The sequence below is a fragment of the Sorghum bicolor genome, chromosome 7 (assembly GCF_000003195.3).
Source record: "Sorghum bicolor cultivar BTx623 chromosome 7, Sorghum_bicolor_NCBIv3, whole genome shotgun sequence".
Taxonomy (NCBI): domain Eukaryota; kingdom Viridiplantae; phylum Streptophyta; class Magnoliopsida; order Poales; family Poaceae; genus Sorghum; species Sorghum bicolor.
The window spans coordinates 60678464-60697758 of record NC_012876.2 but is presented as its reverse complement, the minus strand read 5'-3'; the positions used below and the strand labels follow the sequence as shown (position 1 = coordinate 60697758).

The window sequence follows — 19295 nt, the reverse complement described above, 5'->3', positions numbered from 1 at the left end:
TTCTTCAGAGCCACAGCTGCCATTCATTTTTTGTGATCTAAACGACTTGGTTGGGAATGCATCCGGACTAGGCCATTAGACTGTCAAGGATGCTGATGCTATATGATACAACAGCCGAGAAGAGATGAACGTGAATGCTACAAGCTGGGTACGGTTTCGTACAGCTGATATAAATAATAATCTTGGTTTGCTGCTCCTACGGTTTCACCAACAAAACCTTTTGCCACGATGAGAATCTGATCAAGGCATATCGATAGAACATAGAAGCCTACTTGGATAATTCAACTCATGATGTCGACAAGAATAGTAAAACATCAAGTCCAGCTGCCAAGAGAAGCATCAAAAAGCTATGTGGCAAGAACCAAACATCAGGAAGCTAAGGGAGGGATCTAGCAACTTGTGACAGCATCAGCTTCCGCTAATTTGTACCATTGCTCCTCCGTTGTCTCCGTTCTCATTACAAACAAGCAGCCATCTCTCTCGTACCACCGCATCAAAAGCCCCTCTGTGGTCGCTCTGCTGCAACATTTACTCGAAGAGGGCGCCCGTCCAATTCCTATGGTTAATTTTACAAGATAATTAACATTAGTTCAGTGCTTCCATTTTACCTTGTGCGCTGGTATTTCAGTACTAAGAAAAAAATGGATTGGTTCGGAGTGCAGTATTTTCACCTGTCCATCCAGCGCAGAAATAGCATCATCGAGTTCCTCCTTTGACACCATTGTTACAAAACCAAATCCTCGTGAACGCCCAGATTCTCTATCATAGACAACAGTAGCATTAACAACTTCTCCATGCTCGCTGAACAATTGCACCAGCCTAGAGTCATCAACTTGCCATGGCAAGTTGCCAACATAAGCTCTGAAAGCAGGTGCAAATTGTCTCGGAGGTCTTTCCATGCGAGTGCCCCTAGGAGATGCCCTGTTTACATTCAGAAGCCTCCCGCTAATGTCCTATAGAAAATAAGCTGGTTAGTCATCTATTCAGCACAATCTGTGACATATATGCGCTCTTCTACTAGTCTAGGTGCAGAAATAGCGCTAAAGGTGTATTTTATTAAGCAGTTGATGATCAAATATGAGGATGCCTATAGTCTACATGCTTTAAAGTGGTAGACATATGTGCCCCTTTGATCTAAGGAGCCTGATAAAATGATAGAGAGCCTAACAGGACTGCCTCTTCTCCATGAGAGAGATGTATGGCCATCTCAAGTTCAGAACCTCTCAAGTCAATTCAATTTCCATGTATAATGAGTGAATCCATAACGTGAAGGAATGTAGAGGATGAGAGCTTTGAGATTTAGTGGATTGCAATTCTGTTTTAACTCTGGAGAAGAACAGAGAAACCAGAGGACAGAAATGAGCTTACATAGCGGTTGAACATCTCAATGGCTTTGTCAGCTTCCTCAATAGTGCTCATGGTAACAAAGCCAAACCCACGGCTCTGGCCAGTCTCTCTGTTGTAAATAACCTAAAATTGCACAAAACATTATCAAGCTTGCAACCTCAATGGAAGAAATTTCACTAACTCAAAGAATATTTTCTTTAGAACAAGAGTACCCTAAAAGAATAATGCAATTTCTAGGAACATTTGACAACAAGTACCAAAGACTAAGACGAATGAGTATATGATGACAGCAACATACTGGGGGAAACACTGCATTTTATCATATGAAGGCAGCATAAATGTACAGTTATGTACATAGCAAACAAGTCATAAGGAGTCCATAGACAGAATCAAACGTTTACTGAGCAGTATTTAGTTACAGGAAGTAACTGGAGAGCCATACTCGCAATGAGCAGATGCTATTACTGTAAATCTAGGTTTCACCAAGCACAACAAGCAGTTATAACCAACTGAACGTCGCACGTCATAGCCAATAGGAAACTTTGGGAGGGTGAGGCGCGTCCGGCTCACCTCGGCGACCTCGACGACGCCGGCCTGGTCGAAGAGCTGCGCGAGTCCCTCGCTGTCGATGTCGTAGGGGAGGTTCCCAACGTAGACCTTGGCCTCCTCGGGCGGCTCGACCGCGGCGTACTCCCCCTCACCCTCGTCGCCTGAGGCCAGCACCTCCTCCTCAACCTCCCCAGCCTCCTCGTCGAAGGCCTCTCCAGCCTCCTCCTCCTCCTCTTCCTCCTCGTCGGCCCACTCGACGCCCGCCTCGACGGCGTCGGAGGAGGCCACGAGGGGCGCGAGCGGCAGGCGGCGGCTGGCGCGGAGGAGGAGCGGCGCGGCGTGCGTGGATGAGGAGAGGAGCGGGAGGGAGACCGTGGGGAGGAGCTTGTGGGCCGGCGGGAGGGCCGTGTCGGCCATGGCCATGGCGAGGGAGCGGAGGGACATGGTTGCCATGGCGAAGGAAGGAAGGAAGGAAGGAAGGGAGAGGAAAGGAAGGGGATAAGGAAAGGATGGATTGGAGCCGGTGAGGTTTTTGGCGAAGCCGATGATGCCGTTGTTGCTCCTCCATTTTTATATCCGCGTTTGGGCTTTTTAATTGGGCCTGTCTAAGGGCCCGTTCGGCAGCGGCCGGGAGGTTACGTTCCTGGGCCACAACAATCCGGTTTCGACGGCTCCGCTCCGTTCCAACGGTCGGCGTCTAGGAGGACTAAGAGCATCTACAAGGGCTTTGCAAACAAAGTAGAAAATACCCTTCCAATAGTTTTGCAAATAAGGTTTGCAATTTGGTTAACTTTGCAAATAGAGGTTGATGCATTGTATATATGCAAACCTTCCCATCACTTTGCATCTACAATTTCGGCCTTCCACGTCGGACTCCGTCCCCTCGGCCACGTCTGGACGACGTACGCGGCCACGGCGCGGGAACGGAGGTGGACCTTCACTCACGGGGACCTTCCCTCGGAGGAGGACGGAGGTGGACGGAGCCGAACTGACGCGAACGACGACGGCGACGAACGACGAACGCGGCCTGGGCTAGGCGGCAACTAACGCGAAGACCTGGGCTGGGCGGCAACTGGCGGCGACTTGGCCTGGACGGCGACGGGCACACACGATGTATGTCAAAATGGCGCGAAGGGAAAAAAACGCGCGGGCGCGATCGGTGAAAAAAAATTCAGAGGTGGAGTCCACACTTTGGGTTTGCCAAGTCTAAATGCAAAGTCCCTTGGAGTTGGACTATTTTTAGACTTTGCAAATGAGTTTGAGACTTTGCAAACAACACCAAATGCAAAATTCATTTGCAAAGTCCCTTGGAGATGCTCTAAGGCTCTTTCTAAATTTCACACTTTAAATTATTATTATATAAAAATCGTTTTTTATATCTTTTTATTCTATAATATTTTTTTATATCTCATGCACATTTTAGGAAGTTATTCTTGTCTTTTATTTTCGGCTAGCGAAAAATCTAAAATATAGCTATATTTAGATTATTATTTTGAGAAGCTGTTGGAGATTAAATTTTTTTACCAAAATTTATTTAGAAATAATATAGAAAGTCTCTTAGAGATACTTTAAGGACTTATTTGGCACGGCTTAGCTTCACTAGTAAAGCTGATTTTTTGGAAAACAACTTCATGAGCAACTTTATAGGTAAAGGTGAGTTGTGTTTAGAAAAATTGTTTGGCAAAACATTAACAACAGCTTTATGCATAGATGAAAAAGAGAAATGAGAGAGAGCGCTAGGATAAGTTACGTTTTCAGTTTTATTCTAACTCATGTCTTTACGAAAGGGGGAGAAAAACAACTTTATGAGTGAAGTTGTTTTGGAAATAAGTATTTTGTAAATAAAATAGCTTACAATAGCTCTTAAAGTTGTTGTGAGCTATGGCAAATAGGTTGTTCGGTTTCCTTCCAACCAATGAGAATGGGAGGGATTGAGGGGATTAAACCTCCTATAAATTAAAATTCTCGTCAATCTTTTTCTAATTCTTGTTAACCCCTATAATTTAGGGATGAGACAAATAAGGCCGGTTTTTTTCCTAAACTAGTGATAGAGCTATCTTTCGCTAAAAGTTCTTCTGACCTCCTTTAACTATTAAGGCATTGTTTAGCTAATCGTGTATAATTAAATTTCCACTATATTTTTTCCTCTTCCTCCTCAAGACACCGGTTCGATCTTGGTCTCGTGCCAACGTAGATTAGGAGTAGGAAAGAGAATATAAAGAAAAATATGATTCCAGATGTATAAATATAAATAAAGATACTAAAGAGAAAGAAAATATGGAAGAGCTTTAATAGTTTTTGAAATAGATCAGGTTCCTGATGCAAAAAATTCAGATCCGAGTAGACCTCTTGTGGTGGGCTTCATTTTCAACCTAGGTTGAATTCTTGCAGTTGGGTCGGCTTCGCCGTGGGTTGGACCAAGCCCATACAAGCCTTTTTTTTCTTTTATTTTCTTCTCTTTTTTCTATAAAAACAGAGATATTGCAAATTTTGCTAAAATTATAGAAAAATCATAAAAATGCCAAACCAGTTTGTGACACAATTAAATATTTTATGAACCAAAAAATTTGTAGATTATTATCTAATGAAATCTATATAAATGTATTTATGTAGTTTCTGATGAGGATTGATGCCTAAAAATTGAAGAGAGGTCTCAATCACTAGTTGACAGACAAATGCTTGACACATTGATAAAAAAATTACAGAGGTTGATATGATGTATTAAAAAGCTACAAAGGTCAATATTGAGTCATAGAAACACATAGGTATTATGAAAAAATAAATTTATAATATACTTGTAGCTAAATAATTATGTGCTTTGCAATAAAAGGAAAAATATAACAAGATGTATTTCAATTTGATACAAGTTTAGTAAAACATTATTATTTATTGTTAGCATTAACTTATATATGGATATCACAGTCATCATAAAATAAATTATAAAAGAATGAAATATAAATAGATATGTGCGATTTACGTCATCGTTTTGCATGAATGTTTTGATATTTTTTTTTTTCACACGGACATATTGCTAGTTTATATTTAAAACACATGTGATCCATACATGCACGGGTTGGGTTAATCCCACCCAACCACCCTATCCACGTCTTGATCCAGAGGAAAAAGGTTATGTGTCTGCTCTCCAGTCTCCACGCCTGGAACCCAGGTCTGAATACTTGTCGACTCTCCACGTTCCAGCCGATCTAATACATGTACGTTGACACCATGCTTAATACTGAATGACTCCTTGTTTCAGTGTTTGGATGGCAAAATAAAAAGAAAATCACAGAACACCAAATCAATGATCTAGAGAGTAAATAAAAATAATAAATAAAAAGGAAGGTTTACTAGAAAAGAAAAAGAAAAATATAAACTCTGAAATTCTGAAAAATCAGGAAAAAATTAATCTTATGCATACATGAACATATATAATATATAGTCATTACTACGGTATGCATGACTAGATTTCATTCAGCTAATAAGAGAATTCATTGGCTAATAAGAAAACTCTGCATCATCTCTCTTCTTCAATTTAACAGAGTACTTAAAATTGCAAACAAGTTTGGATCTCTTCAGCATGACAAATTGCAGCTTTCTTTCCTTCTGTTGAAGGACACTACAAGACCATCCTTCATTACTTCATATCCATATATCTGTTAACTGTTGCAAAGCAAACATAAATTGAACTTAACTCTTAACTGCCTTTATAAGAGACCAATAAAAGAAAACAAATTCATTACAATGAATTGCAGAGGCTATCTAAAAACGTTGGCATCGAATCCTGCATAGCAGAAGGAACTCAAGACCCTGTATCTAAATTCTGCAAGCTACACCCTCCACAATAAGCTACTAGTTCAAGACAACTGTTTTATGCAGTAGTACACCTGTAAGGTCAGCATTGGGGTCTGTCTTCAAGTTTAGCAAGTTGTTTAAGGAGTAACACCGAGGGTGTTACAGCAATCAACTGGAGGTTTTGCTATACTTTTTGGGGGTAAATCTGATCTCATGGAGTGCAAGAAAATAAGCAATTGTATCTAGGTCGAGTACTGAAGTTGAGTACAAATCTTTGGCCAATGCCACGACAGAAATTATATGGTTGTAGCCGTGTGCAGTCATAGCTTGCAGAATTTAGTGTTTCATATGGGATAATATGGGAGCAAAGTATCTCATGCAAGAACCTAGCATATTTGACATAGACTATCATTTTGTTCGAGAAAGAGTGGCAAAGAAGTTGCTTGATGTTCGGTTTATTTCTTCACAAGATCAAGTTGCTGATGGGTTTACAAAGGCGCTAGCAGTAGAAGATTTAGGAAGATTCAGACGCAATCTCAACTTGGTGACGTTGAGATTGAGCGGGGCTCAGGCGTTGGCGGCCATTGCAGCTGATTCTGGTGTGCCGCAGATGGAGGCCGTTTAGTTTGCCATCGATGGGGATCAGTAGTGCTTCACCGACTCATGTATCTTAGGATAGTGTCAGCGCCGGCCGGTCTTCAACCGGTTTCAGTTAGGTCCGGTGTGCTTTGCCGTTTGTTCCTTGGGCTGGAGGTCAGTGTCTGGGTGGTTAGTTTCTGGTTCTCTGATGTGCTGGGTTGCAGTGGGAATTGGATGGATGGTTTGTGTACTGTTTTTTCCTCTAATGTAGTTCCAAGGTTGCTGGCCAGATGTGTCTTGTTGTTCAACTTGCTCTGTTTATCTTCTATGGTGCCAACTGCTGCCTCGCCTCTCTCTGCGCTGATCACTGCTGCTTGTGTTGGTAAGAAGTGTGTGGTCCGTTGCTCGATTGTTGTTGAATATGGGTGACATCAAATTGATCTGCTGGAATGTACGTGGCCTCAATTGCGCTGCACGTAGAGAAGCTGTGAAAATCTCGCTTCAGCAAGCCCGGCCTGATATTGTTTGCCTTCAGGAGACTAAACTAGACAGTATCGACAGGTTCTTGGCATTGGAATTCTTGGGGCCAGCATGTATGGGGTTCGAATACTTGGCTGCTGAATCAACCCGTGGCGGTATTCTGGTGGCTTGGGATCAGAACCTGATACAAGCTGGGGCACCCCGTAGGCAGAGATTCAGCATTTCGATAGAACTGACTATGAAGCTATCTAATGAATCCTTCCTCCTCACCTCGGTGTATGGCCCAACCGATGACAGTTTGAAGAGTTTATTCCTAAATGAGCTGGTCCACTGTCAACCGATGGCGGGCATTGCGTGGCTGTGTTTGGGAGACTTCAACATGATCTGTGAGGCAAGGGACAAAAACAACGATAACATCAACCGTAGGAATATGGGCCGTTTTCGTCGAGCGCTGGATGCGAGCGAGCTAATAGAGATAAGACTGCTAAATAGGCGATACACTTGGAGTAACGGCTGGGCATGTCCCACTCTTGTTCACCTCGACAGAATTTTCTGCAATAAAGATTGGGACTCCATCTTCCCGGCGGTGAGTCTACTAGCGCTATCCAGATCCTATCAGATCACTCCCCTCTCTACTTATGCACTCAACAAAGGGCGCCAAGGGCGTTCAGTTTCAAATTTGAACAATTCTGGACACGTGTGCCAACCTTCCTGGACATTGTTGCCGCTGCTTGGAGTAGTCCTGTCAGAGGAACTTCGCCACTGATGATCTTTCACAACCGTCTCTCCACCACAGCCCGGTCCCTCCGTCGCTGGAGTAGGACACTTTTTACGAAGCACGGACACAACTCCTATTGGCCAATGAGGTCATCCTTCGGCTTGATACTGCTCAGGAATCGAGAGTTCTAAACACTCAGGAACTAGCACTACACAAAGAACTGAAGGCCAGGGTACTAGGATGGGCCGCTATTGAGCGTTCTCGGAGGCGGCAGAGTTCCCGTCTGCTTCAGATAAAAGAGGGTGATGCATGCACAAGATTTTTTCATCAGAAAGCTAAAGGTAGGAGGAGTAGGAACCTGATAGCCTACCTTAAGGATGATAATGGCTGCATTTCCTGGAACCATACTGCGAAGGAGAGCATCCTGCACCAGCATTTTGTGCAAATCCTTGGAAGGACAGCACAAAGAACATGCACACTAAACTGGGATCGGCTTGACCTCAGTTGTGCCCTTGATCCAAGCCTCGACCTGCAATTCTCAGAGACCGAGATCAGGAACACAATCCATGAGATGCCGGGTGACAAGGCCCCAGGGCCAGACAGCTTCACTGGAACCTTTTACAAAGTCTGCTGGCACGTCATCAAGGATGATCTTATGGCAGCTGTTGATTGTTTCTACCACCTACGTGCTGGACCAATGGAACATCTCAATGGCGCCTACATTACTCTCATCCCGAAGAGTGAAGTACCTGAGCATGCCAGAGATTTCCGGCCAATCAGTCTAATCCATTCTTTTGCCAAGTTGATCACCAAAACATTAGCCATCCGTCTGTCAAGGCATATTGATCGTCTGATCTCAAGCTCACAGAGCGCATTCATCAAGGGTCGCTGTATCCAAGACAACTTCATGTATGTCCGAAACCTAGCACAGGCATATAACAGAACAAAGACACCGACTCTTCTTTTTAAGCTGGACATCTCCAAAGCCTTTGACACGGTGTCATGGGAATATATGCTAGAACTACTTGAGCATAGAGGGTTCAGTCACAGGTGGAGAAATTGGTTAAGCCTCATCTTCACTAGTGCACACTCCTCAGTCTCTCTAAATGGAGTCCCAGGAGAACGTATAAAAGCATGCAAGGGGACTCCGTCAGGATGATCCACTCTCTCCATATCTGTTCATTCTGGCCATTGACGCTCTCCAGCGGATCTTGGACATAGCCACAGAGGATGGTATCCTGAGCCCCCTGAGAGGCAGGTATGCAAAGCTGAGACTCTCCCTTTACGCGGACGATGCAGTTATCTTCCTCAACCCAGTCAACGAAGAAGTTGCTGCACTTTTCAAAATTCTGGAGCAATTTGGGAATGCCAGCAGCCTCAAGTTAAATGTGTCAAAATGCTTGGTTGCACCTATCAGATGCCTTGGGCTTGACCTCGACCAAATCCTAGCACCATTCACAGGACAGAGGGTTTCCTTTCCGATCAAGTATCTGGGACTACCGCTAACGCTGGGGCGCCTAAAGCTAGTTCATGTCCAGAACATCATCGACAAAGCAAGAACGAAGCTCGCTGGGTGGCAAGGCCGGCTCCTGAACATAGCTGGGCGCCGCGAACTGGTACGCTTGGTCCTCAGTGCAATCCCAACCTACCTTCTGTCCGCGCTTAAGGTGCCGAAACAGCTGCTCAAAGACATCGATAAAGCGCGTCGCCGATTCCTGTGGGTAGGGGACAGTGAGGTCACAGGTGGCAAATGCAAGGTGGCTTGGACCTTGGCTGCCAGGCCTATTGAATTTGGGGGGCTTGGAATCATAGACCTCGAAAAGTTTAGTAGGGTTCTCCGTCTCCGTTGGTTATGGTATTCCTGGGCGGAGCCACAGAGGGCATGGAGGGGGACGACAATGCCAATCGACGACACTGACACTGCCCTGTTTGCAGCTGCTACAACAGTGACTGTCCGCAATGGGTGCAAGGCTTTCTTCTGGCACTCAAATTGGGCGTATGGGCAACCTTTGTCAACCGAGTTCCCGCTGTTGTATAATCGAGAAGAAAGAACAAAACCATCCAAGCAGCCCTGCAGAATGGTACCTAGATCAAGGACATTGCTCATGGCCTGAACAATGACCTACTGGCCGAATTTTTTAGGTTGTGGAATGTACTGCAATCCTTGCACCTCAACTTGGACACCACAGAGGAGGACCAAATCCACTGGAAATTGGAGTCCAGTGGAAAATACACCACCAAGTCTGCTTATAGCATTCAGTTCAGTGGCAGTATACTCTCCAACTCCCCAAAGCTAGTATGGAAGGTGTGGGCACCACCGAAATGTAAATTCTTCCTATGGTTGCTACTCCAGGACCGGTTATGGACAACAGTGAGACTGCAAGTGCGTGGTTGGGAAAACAACTATTTCTGTGGCCTTTGCATTCGGAATCTGGAAACTTCTATGCATCTGTTTGTCGAGTGTCCCTTCTCTTGCTGTGTCTGGGTGCAGGTAGCCGACTGGAGCAACTGTGGGAACCTGCAGCCGGTGCAATGGGGCACAGCAGCGGATGTCGAGGAATGGTTCCTAAAGATGATCGAGCAAGGGAATAAAACAACCCACACCCTGGCGATCCTCACGCTGTGGTGCATCTGGAATCAGCGAAACGCCGCCAGCCATCTTCAGTAACAAGATCAGCACACCGGCGCAGGTTTGCTCACGTATCAAAGAGGAAGCCCTCTCTTGGAAATTGGCTGGTGGGAAGGTCCTCGGACCTCTCTTTGTTGAAAACAACACTATGAGTAATTAGTTTAGCTCTCCTAACCTCCTGCGGCGGTCTGCCACGGTGGGGCCGCACCACTCGTGCGCTAGGTTGTAAAGTCTTTCTACCTTATTAATCCAAGGCCTGCCAACCGGTTCTTTTTTTTTTTTTAAAAAAAGAGATTGAGCGGGGCTCTTAGATAGTTGGTATTTCCTGTGATATATATTTTGTAATCAAACTCTATCTGTTAGAGTCCGGTTGTTGTGTCTTGCAGAGTCCGGTTCAGGTCTCCTAGAATTAAGCGTGTTATAGATTGCAGTACGGAGATCCTCGTAAGTCGTAACCGGCTCCGAGACTTCTGTTTCGCTGACAAAGCCCGGTATTGGGCTGTGCAGTTTCAATTTTATTATTTCAAAACAAGGTCTAGGGCAAACACCTTATTACAATATATCGACCGATCACCGTGCCATCCTCTCGCCGCCGGCAATAATGTCGTGGTTTCTTGTGGATTGGCTCTTCGACGTGCTGGCTTCCCTGGGGCTCTGGCAGAAGGAGGCCAAGATCCTCTTCCTCGGCCTCGACAACTCCGGCAAGACCACCCTGCTGCACATGCTCAAGGACGAGGTACGATCTTGCCTCCCTGTTCCCTTGACTGCTACTGCTTGATCTCCCTGCTCGCCGCCGGCCGGAAGGTGCTAACACGGTGGCCGTCGTCGTGGTCGTGCACTACTACTATATATATATGCAGAGACTGAGCCAGCACGCGCCGACGCAGCACCCGACGTCGGAGGAGCTGAGCATAGGGCGGATCAACTTCAAGGCCTTCGACCTCGGCGGCCACCGGATCGCGCGCCGCGTATGGAAGGACTACTACGCCAAGGTCGACGCGGTGGTCTACATGGTGGACGCCGCCGACGGCGACCGCTTCGCCGAGTCCAGGGCGGAGCTGGGCGCGCTCCTGTCCGACGACGCGCTGGCGGGCGTGCCTTTCCTCGTGCTGGGGAATAAGATCGACATCCCGCAGGCGGCGCCCGAGCGCGATCTGGCCTACTACCTCGGCCTGACCGGATGCACCACCGGCAAGGGCGCCGTCGATCTCGCCGGCACCGGCGTGCGGCCCGTCGAGGTCTTCATGTGCAGCGTCGTCCGCAAGATGGGATATGGCGAGGGGTTCAAGTGGATGTCGCAGTACATCAAGTAAGTAGGTCTTCGTCGTGTGTGCTATCTCTGGGATATCATATGGCGAGGGGTTCAACTGGATATCGCAGTGCATTCGAATTTCGAAATTCCAACCGAGTGCTCTTGCTGACGAAATGAAATCATTAAAACAAAACGATACACAAATAGCAAGTGATGAGATCAGATTCACATTATTAGCATATAATATATAAACAGCGTTATGCAGCTGCAGCGTATTTCAAACTCAGAAAACGCAAATGAGAAAGCAGGCAAGAAGGCTTCGGTGTGTGTAACAACATATGGAGATCACGATTCACGGACGACGATTCGGCTCACAGAAATCCGCTAAGATCCTTTTACAGGAAATCGTCGTAAGCCTCCATTCCTCGTTTCGTTTTGTATCAATCCCCATGAGAACTAGTGACGAAGACGCATAGAAAACTCATAGCAAACAAAATCAAATCAGACTAACTGACTAAGGGGGTATTTGGTTGGAGAGACTAAAGTTTAACAGGTAATTAGATTTAAAAAATCGTTTCGCAGATTATTCTCTTGCTATATTTTTAGTTTCATAAATAGTCTATACTTTATGTATGTCAAACATCCTATATGATAGCCACTAAAATTTAACGGCGTAAACCAAACAAGGCCTAACAATGAAGCATTTACTCTGCTATGGTCCTGGCCTCTGCTAGTGCTAGGCCGTCGGCGACGTATGGAAGGGGTGAGGAGGTCATGGACACGAATAGGAGTACACGACAAAGGAGCGTTAAAGTTGTATCCATGGCCGATTGCCTGATCCAGCGATATGAAGGAGCGTTGTTGAGCTATTGACAAAAAAGGTTGAATACGAGTGCCGACCTAGCTACTTTTTTTTTGGCTTGGCTAAGGTCTTGTTTGGATGTTGTCGGACTTACTTTAATCCATATGTGTTGGTGTGGATTGAGGTGGAATTTAATTCAAGCTCCGTTTCAATCCACCTCAACACATGTGGATTGATATGAATCCGACTACATCCAAACAAGGCCTAAACGTTTGAAGTGTGAACCAAAGGCCGGCAACTAGGGGTGGAGCAACCGTGACGGCCCAAGGTTGTAGTGTCCCTCTTTGCAAGAAGGCAAAACTAAATGTGAAAATCGGGTCAATTTCAATTCCAAACGTTCTTGTTCTATGCTATACTGCTAGATACATTGAATTTTACGATTTTGATATAAAATACAATTTTGAATAAATATGTCACATTATTAAGAATCGTGGAGAGACAAGCTGCTTGTCGCATTAGATGCTGCATGCCGAAGCTGAAATGCAGGTGTCATAGGACTAAGGGAAAAAAATAGTTGTATCCCAAGACAAAATTACGTGTATCCTGAGACGGCAGTGGGAGTAATAAAAAAACAAACACTGTCGTGGAGGGTTATGTGAGAGTTGTTTTCTCGGAGATCGTGATACACCGACAATTTAGAAGTTGCTATTTGATCTCTTTTCTTTATAGCTTGCTAAATTAGCTATTTATAAATTTTTGAGAACGCCCTTAGTGTCATTATGGAAGCATTTTTCGGCCACTCATTGACTGTATAGTTGTCGTTGCAATGAGGTCATTGAATCTTTAGTGGCTATTCTAAAGGATGTTGTGGACGATATTGGCTAAGTTTTTACTAGCATTTTCTTTTTTATAAGTAACAAATGGCTACACATTTATAACGTATAAAAAGACATATTTTGTGTTTTCCTAAACGACAGTTGCTACACTAGATCGTATAGAAGACAAACAGTTTATAGATGTGTCATTTGTATGCATCGTTGTTCCAAACACAGTCCAAGATACGAGTCGTGCCACTGACTGATTGACCCATGTTTTAGATTGTACATTAGTTAGGTTCGTTGGTATCATCATCCATGATTCAGCTGTCACTCTGTTCGCTGCAAACTTACAAGAAACAAACACTAACGACGGTGACAGCAGTAGAGCAAGAAACAAACACTAAAATATCGGTGTTCATTAGTCCATAGTACAAGCAGAAGCATGCAGGGAGGTTCTACGCAGAAGCCAGCTCATTGGAGGAGGTGAGCAGCATCTCCGTGGTGGCCATTCTGTCCGATCCAACGAGCCTCAGCCTGTCCGGGTACACCTCGACGTGGCCGAACGCGTCGGTGCCCGGCGGGCACTCGAGCGCGGCCTCCAGCGTGCGGTGGTGCACGCCGCGGTCGTCCACGGCGTACCCGCCCTTGTGGTCGTGCCCGGCGAGGCACGCGACGACGCACCCGCCGTGGCGGCGCACGACGTCCATCACCTCCCCGTAGTTCCACATGAGCCCCGTCGGGGACGCCGCGCCGGGGTGCACGGGGAGGTGGCTGCACACGACGGCCTTCTCCCCGCGCCCCGCCGCGCGGCGGAGGACGCCGTCCAGCCACCGCAGCTGCGCGCCGCCCACGCCGCCGTTGAACATGACGAACCGCCGGTCCGTCCCCGCCAGCCCCGCCGGGCTGTTCTTGTCGTGGTTCGGGTTCCGCTTCTCCAGGAACCGCCGCGCCGCCAAGGACACCGGGTGGTCGCGCGGCCACCCCACGGCGCTGAAGTCGTACGCGTCCAGCACCACGAACCGGTACCCGGGCCACGGCGAGAAGTCGTAGTAGGCGCGCCCCGCCGACGCCGACGACGGCATCCGCAGCACGGACACCAGCTCGCTCCGGGGCAGGTTGTACAGGCAGTGGTTGCCCAGCATGTGGTACGCCGGCCCGCCGCGGAAGCCGTCGAACTCGCGCACCACGGCCTGCACGGCGGCCAGCGACCTGTCCTTGGGGCAGAAGCCGTCGACGATGTCGCCGAAGTTGATGCAGAACCTGACGCTCTTCTCGCCGTTCCACCTCTGGACCGCGCGCCGGAGCACGGCGATGCTGTGGCGGTAGTAGCGCGGCACGCCGAGGAAGGACCGGCCGTCCGGGATGTCGGCGTACTGCACGTCGGCGATGACGCCGAAGGAGAAGAGCGGCTCCTTGGCCGACGGCCGGACCACACCGTTCGGGTGCGCCAGCATGGATCGACCGAGCGATTGCGGATTGAGGAGCAGAGGAGGAGGATGGGATTTGGAGGCGCAAAAAGAACCGCTCCCTTGCACCGGTGCACGGTGCGCCTCTCGTTTCTGGATTAAAAAAAGCGCCATGACAAAGTGGGTGACAGGTAGCACGATCGACGGCTGGGATTAAAGCGCCGATTTTGTTTTCTTGATTAATTAATAATCCATTTATTAGATTTATTTTTTAAACGAGGAACAATTCTGAAGGGCCCACGGATCATTTTTACAAAGGGCCTCGCGGGCTAGAAGCAATCGCTTACAAAGGGCCCACGTGGCCCGTCCGGAAGCCACGCACAAGGCGGCCCCACGTGTCAGTGTGACGCCCCCCAAAGACCGGCACCCCGCCGGGTCCGAGAGGCGCATCGCGGCATCGGCATCGCCACAAAGCCCATCTCACGCTCCCGCACCCTCTCCTCCTCGCCCATTCCTTCCGCCTCCCTCCCCGCGCCGCCGGTCGCCGGAGCCCAGCGACTCCGCCCGCGCCGCGCTGCGCCCTGCAGGTAACTGCTCCGGACTCCTGATCCCTTTGGTTCCCGCTGGTTCGTCCCCTTCCCAGGCGTCTGGGGTCTCCGATCTGGTGATCTGCTCTAGTCTCCGGTAGTTGCGGACGACTCCTGGGTCGGGTATTGGCCTTTTGGGGCCGTGGGAATTGGGCGGCTAGATCTGTGCGACTCATATCGATTGGAGGGGGCGTCGCGTGGGCATCCGGTCGCGTGCTTCTCCGAGGCGTCGTCGTAGTCCCTCTGGATTCCACTGGGCTGGAGATCCGTCCATCCCAACTTGAGTCGATTTCTGTTTGTTTCCTTGTGTTTTGCTTGTTACGACGCGCTAGGTTTGCTAGTTGTGTTCTGCAGAACCATTTCCTCGTTGTCTGTGATCCCTAGAATGCAATAGCCTTTTTAATCTGTTGCGGGTTGAGGTGTTATACTTGCGAAATGAGCAACAAAGCCTCCTGATTCTGTTCTCGTGATAATGTGATTTTGTTTCAAGTTAATTCACTAGATTGGTCGACTATTGCCACTTTGTCAGTGGGATTGAAACGTGCTCCTGCTAATTGTTGTGACAACCATTTCGTTATGTAACTGAGTCCTCATACTGGAATTTGCAGAATCCTCGATGGCTGCCGCCAGGGGCATTAACCAGCTTCTGAAGAGAACTCTCCACAACCAGTCTGCTGTAAGTATTTTGGTGAACTCGTTGTTTGTTTGTCAGTTGCTTTAAATTGCATCCGTATTCAATCTTCTTATCATGTGATTTTTATTTTCCACATGTCCATCTTGGGCACACCATCACAATATGGAATCTGTCTGGAATCTATTGCTCATGCTTAAAAACAAATCATAGTAAACATGCTTAGCCTGTTGGAATCTACACTCTCTCCATCAAGTGATGATAAATCACTGCTGCATGTGTTTCTTGTATGGCTCGTTCTTGCCAGTTTTGTTGTCTACTGTATAGAATTGAACCAAATATCATAGGTTATGGTACATTTTAAAAGTTCTGTTGACTGGACATTGGCTACTTATCCTATTTTTACTGTTATCCTCCATTCTTGATAGAAAATAGTCTTTCTGGAAATCAATTAGTTGTTTTTGTGGGTCTCAGTTGTCTCAAACATCTTTATCATGCTCTTCAGGGTTCATCGCTGCTTTCTTCATTGAGGGGAAAGCATGAAGAGTCCTCTGCTGGACTGAGAGCATTGGCTCTTCTTGGAGTTGGTGCCTCTGGTCTTTTGAGTTTTGCTACAATAGCATCTGCTGATGAAGCTGAGCATGGCTTGGCAGCCCCAGATTATCCCTGGCCCCATGCTGGCATCATGAGCTCTTATGATCACGCGTCGTAAGTCAACCGTATCTTCTCCTTCTCAAGAAACTTTATTTCATATGATATGGCATGATGTTTACAGATTCATGCAAGTCTTGTGAAATATGGATTGTTGCACAGAGATTGACATCCTTTTTGTGTACTGGGGTATATAATTCTTAGATGGCATGACGTAGTAATTTCAGAATAAAACTGATGTCATTTTTTAGCTGTCTTGTTTGTAGAAAAAAATTCTTGTTGAAGTGCTAGTACCTTGTTTTCTTGTGTGCTGCTCTAATTTATCTTAAAAATATTATTGCACAGAATTCGGCGTGGGCATCAAGTTTACACACAAGTTTGTGCTTCTTGTCACTCCATGTCCTTGATTTCGTACCGTGATTTGGTTGGGGTGGCCTATACTGAGGAGGAAACAAAGGCAATGGCTGCTGAGATTGAGGTGGTTGATGGTCCTAACGATGAGGGTGAAATGTTCACCCGCCCTGGTAAGCTGAGTGATCGCTTCCCACAGCCTTATGCGAACGAGCAAGCAGCCCGATTTGCTAATGGTGGTGCATACCCCCCGGACCTTAGTCTTATCACAAAGGTATTTGCAGTTAATGGTATTGCATTGATTTGATGTGATCTTTCACTGTTTATGGCTTACTGTCTGCAATGCATCCATTCAGGCAAGGCACAATGGTCAGAACTATGTTTTTGCTCTTCTTACTGGATATCGTGATCCACCAGCTGGCGTTCAGGTACTTTTCTTGTTTATCTATTGTTGCAATCTGGTGTGCTTTACAGCTCCGTGATGTGTTCTTCAGTATCGTTGTTTATAAGTGGTTAGGAGTAACCTCTTGCATTGTAATCACTGCATCGTACTGACTCCTGATTCATACACTGTGTTTTTTATTTTAATGATGTTGTATGTTGGAAGCACTGAACTGCAGATTTTGATGTTTTCAGTGCTTAATCCATTATATTCTATATGAGCAATGTTAGTCAATAATCTTTGCTCAGCTCAACATCACTTGTTTTATCTGTATGTATACCATGGATAATTCTTTGATTTTGGAATCCAGCCAAACTCTACCCCATCGATATTGCTTTCTCATGATTCTGACAGGGTGTATTATCTTTCATACTCTTTTGCATTCTTGTGTTCGCCTTTTACTATCTTACAAGTAACCATAAAAACATTGGTTGATTTGTATCCTAGATTCGTGAGGGTCTGCACTACAATCCCTACTTCCCTGGTGGTGCCATAGCCATGCCCAAGATGCTTAATGATGGAGCTGTGGAGTATGAGGATGGTACTCCTGCAACTGAAGCCCAGGTAAACTATATTGTCATTATTGATCCCTGTAGTTTTGAATTGTGGGGCTAGGACTAAAGTTTGACCATTCATATTTCCATCACAGATGGGTAAGGATGTCGTATCATTCCTTTCTTGGGCAGCCGAGCCTGAGATGGAAGAGAGAAAGCTGGTAACAACCTCGTGACTTAAATCATTCAGATTGCTCTGTTGCTTTTCAATTTGCTACTCCATATCCTAATTGCTACCCACTCAAAATCCATTGTAGATGGGAGTGAAATGGATCTTCCTACTATCACTAGCGCTTCTCCAAGCTGCCTACTACCGCCGCATGAAGTGGTCAGTCTTGAAGTCCCGTAAGCTGGTCCTGGATGTTGTCAACTGAGGACTACCATTATCTTTTTTTATTTGAAATATGTTGAGCCGTTAAGGAGCATTCAAAATAATGAATTTGTGATGTACAATTTTGCCACTGGGGCTAGGTTCCATGCCTAGAAGTTATTTTGTTTTCTTTACTCTGCTGAGCTGCAAAAGCATTTCACCAAGGGAGTACATTTCACGGGTTTTTTTTTTTGGGTTTGCAATGCCTCAATGTTATCAGCAATATTCTAACTTAACAGCTGTTGGGAGTTGATAAATTCTTATGCTATGAAATACTCCTAATAGACCTTTGTATTGTACGGTTGAGCCTATCTTAACGTCATGTTTGTGTTCGCTTATTCTGGGTTGAATGGTAATGGATAAATCTACTGGAGGTGAAAACACATGCTTGTGAAGGACACGGCATCTGGGCATGTCACTGCAAAACTCGGTTAGACTATCTCCAATGGCGACTACCCAAACACGAGACCTATTCTATCATCTGGGTCATGCACAGTGAATGAGCGGTCTACCCAAAAACTTGCTTCTCTAACAGCGGTGTACAAGGGCAAGAAACGCTTTGGAGTTAGAACACCATTTGGGCAAGGCCTGCCGCTGCAGGGAAGGGGCACGGCAGCCGAAGATGCTAGATGTGGGCGCAAACGCTGGGTGCAGCCGTGGTGCGTGCCACAACAGTCAGATCGCCTGGACCAAATGTCGGAAGCCACACTTCCACCTACACGTGAGCAACCTCGGGGTGAGCTCGGGCCGAGGCAACCGCCATGGCCGCTGGGCGCATGCGTGCGTGGCCACCAGGCTGCCGCGGTTGCAGGGGTGCACGCGAGCGGGGCCGTTACCGGGGGGCGAGCTCGGCCGCGGATGGCGTGAGCGTGGCCCTTGCTGTGGTCGACCTTGGCCACAGGCAGGCTCAAGCACGGCCATTGCTGGGCACGAGCTTGGACCCTACCGAAGGTGGAAGAAAGGTTGAAAGAGAGAGAGAGAGAGCAGAGATTTGCGTCTGCAGGAGAGGGGAGATGCATTGTGGAAGAAAGGTTGAAAGAAAGAGAGGGCAGAGATTTGCGTCTGCAGAAGGGGAGATGCATTTTTGCGTTCTACTTTGGCTACTACGCAGGCGTTTCTTTCATCCAAAAAACACTGTAGATGACACATTATGAGTATGCGTCTTGGTTTGCCTCCTCCGTTGGAGTTAGTCTGGGATGAATGGTCCATAATTTGAGTCTGCACCGTGAAGTCTGACCCTTTCAGTTGGGCTTGTACCAAAATGTTTGTCATGACAAAATTCGGTCGAGAGTTCATAGGGAGTGGTCATTGGATTCAGGCTTGGGCAGGTACCAAAA

At 46.7% G+C, this 19295-nt stretch overlaps 4 protein-coding genes across 4 annotated transcripts; 2 read left to right on the top strand and 2 right to left on the bottom strand.

Annotated features, from left to right (window-relative positions):
• Positions 139-2447, bottom strand: LOC8057999 (28 kDa ribonucleoprotein, chloroplastic). The gene is made up of 4 exons (XM_002444554.2): positions 1918-2447; positions 1369-1470; positions 672-953; positions 139-556 (listed from the first exon to the last, which is right to left on the bottom strand). The coding sequence occupies exons 1-4, from the start codon at positions 2347-2349 to the stop codon at positions 494-496; spliced, it is 879 nt and encodes a 292-aa protein (XP_002444599.1). The 5' UTR covers positions 2350-2447; the 3' UTR covers positions 139-493.
• Positions 10696-11407, top strand: LOC8057824 (GTP-binding protein SAR1A). Its single transcript, XM_002445653.1, has 2 exons — positions 10696-10830; positions 10955-11407. Exons 1-2 carry the CDS (start codon positions 10696-10698, stop codon positions 11405-11407), a joined length of 588 nt encoding a protein of 195 aa, XP_002445698.1.
• Positions 13158-14565, bottom strand: LOC8057997 (manganese-dependent ADP-ribose/CDP-alcohol diphosphatase). Its single transcript, XM_002444553.2, has one exon. It carries the CDS (start codon positions 14544-14546, stop codon positions 13422-13424), a length of 1125 nt encoding a protein of 374 aa, XP_002444598.2. The 5' UTR covers positions 14547-14565; the 3' UTR covers positions 13158-13421.
• On the top strand, positions 14808-18267 carry LOC110436949 (cytochrome c1-2, heme protein, mitochondrial). The gene is made up of 8 exons (XM_021464747.1): positions 14808-14959; positions 15568-15635; positions 16096-16298; positions 16587-16866; positions 16949-17020; positions 17482-17598; positions 17684-17749; positions 17846-18267. Exons 2-8 carry the CDS (start codon positions 15576-15578, stop codon positions 17960-17962), a joined length of 915 nt encoding a protein of 304 aa, XP_021320422.1. The 5' UTR covers positions 14808-14959; positions 15568-15575; the 3' UTR covers positions 17963-18267.

Bases quoted from the DNA above. Each gene is read 5' to 3' on its own strand.
- LOC8057999 (XM_002444554.2), bottom strand. From the start codon at position 2,349: ATGGCAACCATGTCCCTCCGCTCCCTCGCCATGGCCATGGCCGACACG. The intron at 954-1,368 runs GTAAGCTCATTT...TATTTTCTATAG, and splicing joins TTGAGATGTTCAACCGCTAT to GACATTAGCGGGAGGCTTCT. The intron at 557-671 runs GTGAAAATACTG...AATTAACCATAG, and splicing joins TTTCTGCGCTGGATGGACAG to GAATTGGACGGGCGCCCTCT.
- LOC8057997 (XM_002444553.2), bottom strand. From the start codon at position 14,546: ATGGCGCTTTTTTTAATCCAGAAACGAGAGGCGCACCGTGCACCGGTG.
- LOC8057824 (XM_002445653.1), top strand. From the start codon at position 10,696: ATGTCGTGGTTTCTTGTGGATTGGCTCTTCGACGTGCTGGCTTCCCTG. The intron at 10,831-10,954 runs GTACGATCTTGC...ATATATATGCAG, and splicing joins TGCACATGCTCAAGGACGAG to AGACTGAGCCAGCACGCGCC.
- LOC110436949 (XM_021464747.1), top strand. From the start codon at position 15,576: ATGGCTGCCGCCAGGGGCATTAACCAGCTTCTGAAGAGAACTCTCCAC. The intron at 16,299-16,586 runs GTAAGTCAACCG...ATTATTGCACAG, and splicing joins AGCTCTTATGATCACGCGTC to AATTCGGCGTGGGCATCAAG. The intron at 17,750-17,845 runs GTAACAACCTCG...AATCCATTGTAG, and splicing joins AGATGGAAGAGAGAAAGCTG to ATGGGAGTGAAATGGATCTT.